At 38.4% G+C, this 9,610-nt stretch overlaps 1 protein-coding gene across 3 annotated transcripts in view; it reads right to left on the reverse strand.

Moving 5' to 3' along the window:
• LOC106530886 (transcription factor SOX-6) overlaps nucleotides 1-9,610 on the reverse strand; it is a 150,010-nt gene that overhangs the window by 46,144 nt on the left and 94,256 nt on the right. For all 3 annotated transcript variants that reach the window (XM_014026604.1, XM_014026605.1, XM_014026603.1), the window contains 2 exons: nucleotides 8,001-8,173; nucleotides 4,307-4,375 (listed from right to left, as the gene is read on the reverse strand). In XM_014026604.1, coding sequence (XP_013882058.1) covers nucleotides 4,307-4,375; nucleotides 8,001-8,173 — 242 coding nt within the window. The remainder of the gene's footprint in view (nucleotides 1-4,306; nucleotides 4,376-8,000; nucleotides 8,174-9,610) is intronic.

Genomic DNA, 9,610 nt, shown 5'->3' on the forward strand with positions numbered 1-9,610 from the left:
ATGTATGTATGTATGTATGTATGTATGTATGTATGTATGTATGTATGAACTAAACTAAGAACAATAATGCAACTTTAACTCAGTGTTACTATGCTTTAAATGTTGCATTTAGTTTTATTTTTTTCTGAAATAATTTTGTTTATTTAGCACAAATACACAACCTGGCCCTGTTTTCATTGCAGGCTTTTATTGATATTTGTAACATAAACTTGCAATAATTTTTCAGACCATCAAAATACAGTATTTTGAACAAATTGTAGGTGTGAAACAAGCTATCCCATAACCCCATATTAGATCTGATTGGAATGTTTGCTCCCGTGTTCGGTGTGTGAAGGTAGCACTTCAGGTGCTACTGTGTTGCTTTACCCCCTTGGAAAAAAAAAACAAAAGTCCTTTGACAAAATCTGTAATTGTATCCTGCAGACAAAGTCTACCACTGCCTTTGTGAGCTGGTTTGGAAATGACATTGTGCGGCTTTGGTGTTTTGACTTGTTTTTGCAGATCCAAACTAACGTGTAAAAACACTAAAGCAGATCAAGGTAGGCCTGAAACTTGTTCTGCAAGGTAAAATTACAGTTTTTGTCAAAGGCGTCTGGTGGCTCTGATGAAAGGAAAAACAGCTGAAAGGCTTTCTACTGGAAAAGGGCCCTCCAAATGAAAAAAAAAAGTTTACTCAAACAACTATTTTATTCTACTGTACCAAATCAAAACTACATTAAGGTATATTTTTCACCTCAGAACTCTATCCGGAGGTCTCTGTTTTAAGTCAGCAACTGTCCATTGTGCAGCTGCTATGAGCTCAATCGACATTATGGGCTTTCCATTACTACTTATTTTGTCTGAAGCTGTAGTGCTGACGTAGGAGCTGCCTATCCATCTAACAGCCTCTTGGCCGCTCAGTAGTTCTGCACATTTGTGAGTGTGTGGAGTGTTGAGCTGGAGCCTGTCTGGTACCCTGACGGGAGAAAAAAAAAAAAAGCTTTTGGCTCCAGTTCAGGCTGTAAAAAACAGCTGAACGAGACGAGAGAGGAAAATAAGCTATCAGGGCTAATAAATTAACAACTCATTTAGTTCCTTTACACTGCTGGTTCTGCGTTCGAAGACGAGGTCCGAATTGTTTGTCAGATTCCTCGGAACAGTCGAACAGAACACGGCAAGTGTATGAAACCCTTTAAACACAGAGATTAAATAAAAGCAAAACGATAAAAGGTAACAATTAAGGAACGAGACAGCGAAGAAAGAGGAGGGGCGGGCGAAGGAGGAGACGGAGGAGTTATAAATGAAGAACAGAGCGAGGGAGGAGGAGGAGGAGGAGTGCGGCTTTGCAGTCATTAATTAGCCTGTTAGCTAGGGCCCGGGCGGTGCGGTTAGGGCCTGCGTCTTTGTGGGCCTGAAGGAAATGGGCCACATATGAGAGCCATTATAAGAACTGACTTAACAAAGACACATGCCTGTCAGCCACCAGGCTGGGCTGGGCCGCTCTGCGTACGGCACACAAAGGGACCGCCACCACTGCGTTCGTGTGAGCGGGCCCGTGCCGGAGTATTTCCACTCGTGTGTATGTGTGTGTGTTGTGAATTATACATATGTGTGTGATTATCTGTTACTGTCAACTGTCTATTTTTTAGATGGTTTGAATGTGTTAAGTGGAGGAACATATAACTGAGTGTGTGGGACTGTAAAATGTGTCTCTATGAAAAGATAAAGCGCTCTGATGGTTTCACTGTTTGCGTTCTCTCTTTTATGTGAGCAGCGTGCGTGTTTGTAACAATATCTATCAGACTGAGGCCTTCGGAAGCATTTCTTTAACCCCTGGACATCCCCTGCTGTCTCTCCACACCATTTAAAACCACATGACAGGAAACGTGGGTCACTTTGAACTACCCCCACCCCCCCACCATCCACATGAGCTGACAAACACATTGACACCATCCAGTGACTGAAGCAGGAAAAGAACAATGCAATAAAAAAACACCCATAAAAATTGGCTCCAGCTATTTTTATTTATTTTTTTTTATAGGCTGCATTCATAAAGTTTTCACATTTTAGTGCTGATCTATAAACTCGAACGTTCAAGCACAAAAAAACGATGACTATCTACTAAAGCTTGGATAGTTTTTTTGCCGTGATGATGCAACAAATAAGCGCATGCATAAAAAAAGAACTTAAAACTGCAACTATTCAAGTTTTAAGGTGAAAACTGTGGATTTCTTATTTGTTCCATCTGGACAACTTTTTTTTTTTTCAAATAAGATGTGAACAACAACTGGCACTTTTAGTAAAAAAAAAAGGAGTAGTTTTTGCTGCACTGAGGCCCATTCTTCTCAGCTGAAACAGTAGCATTTGGTCAGCTCCTCAGAGTGTTGGCCTGAGAGGAGCTGGAGTCTGGAACTGATAAGTAGAAACAGACCGGTGCAGCGCTGCCTGTGTGTTTAAAGCCAATACACATCCGACACAGCGTAAACAGCCCGTACCCCAGTGACTAAACCCTGGAGCTTAGCCAGAATAATTCTAAACCTCTGTATAGTAGATACACCATATGCTTTTTGCTAAGTGTGGTGTGTTTGCCAAGACATGCTATTGTTCTGAAAAGTACTTAAATGATGAAAAGTTGCTGCAAACCTCACACATTCTTCTAGCGTCGTTTTAGTGAAAACATATGTTCTGTTCTCGGCTTGATAAGTGTTTCACACTGCACCGTTTCTTAGCAGAAAAGTGCATTAGCTGCAAATGTTTGGATTTCAATTTGAATGATAAGTGTGAATCAAGAGCTACTTTGAGTTGGTTTTAGCGTGCATTTACGGCTGACATTTCCCAAGTTCTACATGATAACGAGCTGCTCTCAAGAGGTATGTTTTTCCACACATCCCTTCATCCTCAAAACCAAACACGACACAGTATCCAGTGCTTCACAGCATGGAAGAGGATCCGAGCAGGATCCAGGGTTTTATGGTTTCACTCTCTCCCCCCGGGCCTAAGAATCCTAATGAAGTCCGATCCGAGCTTTATTAAGAGCTAAGGGTGGGGTCTCACAAAACGAACAGAAAAGAAAAACTAAGGAGCGAGGGAGGGAAAAAAACAAACAAACCCTCATTAACTTCATCACACCTCCAGAGCGCAGGGAGATCCAACGCTCGGGAACGATGGGGGGTAAACTGGATACGAGGCTGGACTGATCCCAGCGCCAAGTGTTTTCAGATCCTACCCTAAGCTGATTCAACTTAGCAGTAGTCTAACCACTTAAAACAAAAATTTAATTAAATAAAAATAAACTGATCAATTACGTACAGGCAAAATTCCCACGTGGCTATCAGCCACAGCGTGCAAATTTGCCAGCATTTGGCTCCCAGCTGGTGGTAATTTCTCCGTGGGTCTGTACGTATATACAGTGATAATAAATCTAAGCGCACAGAGCAGCTCAATGAGACAGATGGAAGCCTGAGACGTAGAATAAGACATAAAAAGTAAAAGAAAAAAAGGAAAAAATTAGTAAAAGGAACATTTGATTTAAATGTACGGGATGTAATATGTGACCCCATCACATCAGACGAGGATTAGGTCACAAAGTGATTTGTAAAGAAAAAGAAAATGTTGGTTAAAACTTTTGCAATTACTGCACTTTGTCAAGATATACTGAATAAATACCTTATCAATGGAATATTTGAAGGAAATGTCTAAAATTTAATCTTTTTTTTTTTAAAAAAAACTGAAACACTTTTTGAAGCAGTAGCAACAAAAAATGTGATTTTTGGCAAAAAGCTCTAAATTATTTTTCCCCTGTGAGCTAGCAATTTTTTTTCTTTCCAGCTGGTACATTTCAATATCTAAGTACTATTTGAGGTACCCTCTTTACAAGGATGTCCTAAAAATGGGATTCAGACAAAACCTAAATGGGTTATCTTATTTAAGGAAAACAAATCAAGCCACATATCTTTGGAGCTGCTCACGTATTCAGGATGATCCAGGTATCAAAATGTAGCTCAAAATGCCATGAATCTGAAAACATGCTCAGGTCATTTTGACCAATTTTGATTTAATCCTCAGCTTGGCATGTAATGGGTGACTTATAAAGATTTTATTTTTTAAGCAGAAAAGTTGACAATTTTAAATATAAAAAGGCAACAAGTACATGAGACTGGAGGATTCTGGGGTTTCTAAGTTGTCAATGCAACGTTGAACAATCCGGGCATAATCAGGGAAATTGATGAGTCACCACTGTGTGTGATCCTGTGTGTGTCAACTAAACAAAAGCTCATGACCCCTTGTGTTGCTATTCTGAAATCACACAGGACACATTATTACTAACCTGGATTTGTTGCTGGAGAATGTTGATCTTGTGCTGTTGCTGCAGGAGCTGCTGCTGTTGTCGAGCAATCTGCACAAACACAAACAAAGCTGATGAGGTTAAAATGATAATGAGAACAAGTAGTGTTGCTGTGTGAAAAAAAAAACAGGGCAATCATTCTTGACCTTGAACATACAGAAGCATGTTGCTGCCAATCCAGAAAAAAAACACAAAAACAAAGAAAGGTAAAAGGTTGTGGTAAAGTGATTTACTTTTTTACAGCAGGTTAATTTTGTAGTAAAAAAATGAAAACATTGTTATAACATTAAAAAATGAAGAAAAAAAAAACAATAATACTAGGTTAAAATGAAAACTTTTCAAGGTTTGAATAGTTTGTTTTCACATTAAATACAAGTTGTTTTAGGATAATGTGAATATTTTGGTTATACTGTAAATATTACTTGGTAAAAAATAATAAAAAACTCACTTTATGAAGAACATATTGTTAGAACATTCATCTTCAGACATTACAACATAAAACAATTACACTTTTTCTGTGTTTTTCTGGCAGCAAAATGCTTCCATATATTGTAAAAGGCATGTAAAAATAATTCATTTTAAAAAATGGATGATATGATTTGAATATGATAACATATTTATAAATCAGAGAAATCGCCAATTTATCGGCACAGATTTCCTTAATTTTAGGAGATCGGTCAATACTTAGATAAGATCGGCGGAAAAGATCAGCTTCTCATTTACCTCTAAAAAGGTCTGAAAATCAGCCACTGTCCCCTTTAGCTCTGATGTGAACTCTACCTAATGTCCAGCTAAAACAAGTTTGTATTGTTCAAAGTTTTTCAGTAAAATAAGATTGGAACATTGAAGGTTTATAACACCTGACAGTGTATGTTATTCAAAAAATCTCTATCGGCCAAAATCGTGATCGGAAATTCAGATTTTTTAAAGACTGGTGATCAGCCAGAAAACTGCAATCGTTGAAACCCTATAAAAGGTAAATCATCTAAACTGAAAACAAGCAAATTATAGGTTTACCACCTGAACCAACAGTTCAGTTTAACCACCAGATTTGACTAAAAAATGTTTGTTTTTTTGTCAGACAGCTGTCAGATTATTTTATCTAAAAAACACTTCAGCAAATTAAGATGAATGATGAGTCCTAATTGCAAGGTCAGGAGTGCCAAAGAACACATTTTATAACTGAAAATGAATCTTACAAATTAACATCTTTACTCCAACTCTCCTCTGAACTTGAGCCACACACATAATAAACAAGCACTGCTCTTATCTCTTGCTCCAGTTGCGGTTTTCACCAGAGTGCATTGTCAAGTTCAAATCATGATAACGTCTCATATAGAAATGAACGAGGGCCAGCCAGTTGTAAAAATCTTTAAAGGTGCATCATGCCATTTATCTGAGCCGTTTTTCACAAAAAAAAAAAAAACATCAGGCATTTGCTTTTCATTTTTCTTTTGTTTTTTTTTTTCTTGAGGAGTCATTTAGTGTATTTATTCCAAAATGTAATTACAGGCTGCTGAATGGGAGGCGGCGCCCCATTTGCACACATGTCATATTTCATTAAAGGCAAATTTTTTCTGGGTTTGTCTGTAGGGCATTATCCTATCAAGTCTCAACAGCCAAATGACTGGCTGATATTGGAATCTGTCTTTCTTTTCACTCTCTCCATCTCGCCTGCCTCCTTTGTAAAGCCGTGAAAGGTGGTATGTGTTTTGATGGGAGATGTGGACTTGTCCAAACACAGCCTGTCGTACGGCAGCCCATGGTGACATGTCGACACACAGCAGAAACAAAGAGCAGAGCACCTAAACACCTCTCCGCTTCAGGGTCTTCCCCTCCTTCACCAACATCTTGTTGTTTCACTTGGAGACGTGAAGATTCACACATGCATCAAAACTGTTGTTCTCAAACTTTTATGCAACATAAGACTCTTTACTCTTTAAAGGAAAGTAGTTTTTTTTTGTTGAAAATTAGCGTCACAAGATTTTCATGATTGTAGATATATCAAATAATCACATGATGATTAGCGATGTAGTGATAAACTAGAAGCACTCGGAGAGCGCAAACCTCCGCCAAGGCCGTATGTTTGTGTGTGAGTGTGTGTGTTTGTTTTGTGTGCGATTTATTACATTTTTAGTCATACGTGTGTTTGTGTACAAGTGCTTTACAATGACTAAACACGTAATAAATCACATGCAACAGAAAGAGTGGAACAGCATCAGAAAAAAGAACACATTTAGCCATAAAAAACAGAATGAACATAATTGTTTAAGAAAACCTTAGCGTTATCTATTGGATAACAGACCTGAACGGGGGGTGGTGAGTTAGCTAGCTTACCTCTCCGATACAGGTGGGGGAAAAAAACAGCTAAAATGTAAACACAAAATATAAAATTGTTAGGACGCGCAGGGCGATGTATTATGAAAATGATCTGTTGTTACATTAAAGTAGCTTCAAACAGTAAGTTTTTTAATTTAAAAACAATTTGGTCTAAAGTTTTATTTCCATGCACCTTTGTGATTGGTCTACACCGCTTCAGGCAATCCCATTGGATGTCTACAGTCGGGGGGTTGACCCGTCCACGAATGATCCGATGTGATTGGAAGTCTACGGTCAGCTTCCTTGAAGCTGATTGGCTGTTCCTGGGTCCGGATCGTGAACCGGATCATCACCAAAATTTAATGGTGTGTTCCTTTGGCCAGTACCTACTTGTGGTGAAAATTTCATGAAAATCCGTCCATAAGTTTTTTAGTAATTTTGTCCACAGGCCGACCGACAGACATACGTGACTGAAAACATTACCTCCTCCTTTGGCAGAGGTAATAAAACTGACTAACTCTGGGCCAAGTGCTCTTTCAAATGTTTTTTCTTGTCAAACTTAACTCAATATAAAGCACAGGGTTTACTTGAAAAAAGGAATAATTAAACATAAAGCTTTTTTTAATATGATGATGATTGATGTTTTGGGATCTTTCTAGAAGGCAATCTACGACCTTTTATGGCCAAAGTTTTTTTTAATTCTACTGACCAATGTGGGCGCAAATCCTACATTGTTTTATTTTAATATGTTGGGTATTTATTACTAGTTTTTAGTATATTTCACACCAAAATACAACAGATAAAACCTTTGATGAAAATGATGGAGTTACCTTCTGGATGTTATCCAGCCAGAAAATAATACAACATACCTGGGGTGGGGGCAGGGGGCCACCAAAAAAATAATAAAAAAATCTTTGGCCACCTCAGTGACCACCCCAACCGCCATTTTGCCAGAGATTTTTGGTAAAGCCATTTGTATAAGGTAATATTCATTTCAACTGCACTGCTTCAATAGGTAATTCTACATGGTAGTCACTGGCTGTTGTAATACATGAGAGAAAAACCATGAAATGTGATTAAATCCTCAGCAAATTGTCATGTAGGGAAAAAAAGTCATTTGATGGGCCACCCCTGTGTGTACAGTGGTCCCAGTCTGGCCACACCTATAAACATTGTCTGTTATCTGCCACTGTCACATACAGTGACATGATTGGTGGGATGGTTAACAGCATTCAAAAAATGAAACCACCTTGGTTCTTGTTTTTTCAGTTTACCATCTCGTTTCTTCTAACTAAACAGTTATTTTAGTTCATCAGCAGGCGCGTTCTCACAAAACCCGTCCTCGGCCCGTTCCTACCTGGTCCTGCTGTTGCCTGGCCAGCTCCATCTGCTGCCTCTGCTTCTCCAGCTGTGAGGAGGCCATCTTTTTCTGCTCGTCATGAGCAGAAAGAAGCTGCTCCCTCAGACTGATGAGCTGACCAATCAGGGTGGAGAGCTGGCGCTCCTTTTCCTCCAGCGCCTCTGGCGTACCTGGGAACAAAATTAGAAAGACTTTTAGTTTGAAATCAGCAGAAAATCAAACTTTTTTTTTTTTACAAACAACAAAAAAACAACAATTTTATTAACTTTTTTTAAAAACATACGTAGCTCAAGATTCATTATCATATTTTGGTTGCCTGCTCTTCAGAGAAAGCCAAAACAGTATGAACTTGCATTTAACCATTTTATTAATTTGTTATTTGTACAAAAACGCTTCATCAGAGCACACCTCCAACAAATTCCTCCATAAATACAAAACAAGTTGTTGGGCCAGCACAAGTCCTTAGAAAAACTCTCATTCCTCAATTCTCATAAATCTCCTGACTTGTTGTTACATCTTACTACTTATTATTCTCCATCTTGTCTCTACATGTTGTAACCTAATGTCTGCTCACAAGAACAATAAAATTACTTTGAGTTAACCTTTGAAAATAAGTAGCTGTTAAAGGCTTTTGTCAGGTTATGATTTAGACATTCTTGGGAGGTTTGTGGGCCGACACCAGTTAGATTCCTTATTTATTTCGTATCTGTCATGCTAAAAATTGCACTGCTGGAACCACAAAGAGACAAAAACAATGCCAACAAGCATGTCAATCAAAAGAATCCCCCACTTGGAACGAGTAAAATATATTTTGTGTGTGTTTTGTATTAAATTAGCATTTTAATTGTAACATTGTGCACTATTTATGTATAATTGATTTTAAAGACTTTCCTATGTTTGACAATTATTGGAATGCAGATGTGTTTTAACCCAGTTATAACTCAGCTCAGGTTGTGTCATGAAGGGCGTGTGGAGGAAAACCTTTGCCATCTTCTGCTGTGCAAGTTTGCTCAGTGTGGCGATATTGTGTTATCTGCAGTCAACTCATCTTTATCTGATACAGTAATTACTCCTCAGTCTCCTTCTCTAGTTCACTGTCTTTACCTACTATAGTTTTGTCTAGCTGCTAGTTTAATTCATTCTATTTATATAGCTCCAGTTCACAACAAAATTCATCTCAGGGCGCTTCATGAAATCTGAATCTGCTTCTTTGCGCTTCAGTCCTGCTTCTCCACACATGACAGAAAATCTAAGTTCTTCTGTGCATCGGCCTCTCTTACAGAAACAACCCGCTGACAATCATAACCACAAAAAAAGTAGAAACAGAATCTTGTGCTGTGTATTAATTTGTCAGTGCAATATAGCAGGTTGGGTGGTAGGGTTGTAAAAGTTTTGTGTGCTTCTGAAAGTGTATTTTTATGGATGAGGACTTATGAGTCATGACAAACAGGTTTTTGATCTTCTGACATTGTTGCATCAATCGGTGCTTTTATGTGAAAAGGAACAGTGTGTCTGCGAAACATAAACTCGTGCACGTTAACTGAAGTTCATCATGTTTAAAAGTTCTTGGTCGTGTGTGTGTGTGTGTGTGTGTGTGTGTGTGTGTG

The sequence above is a fragment of the Austrofundulus limnaeus genome, unplaced genomic scaffold (assembly GCF_001266775.1).
Source record: "Austrofundulus limnaeus strain Quisiro unplaced genomic scaffold, Austrofundulus_limnaeus-1.0 Scaffold571, whole genome shotgun sequence".
In the NCBI taxonomy this organism is placed as follows: domain Eukaryota; kingdom Metazoa; phylum Chordata; class Actinopteri; order Cyprinodontiformes; family Rivulidae; genus Austrofundulus; species Austrofundulus limnaeus.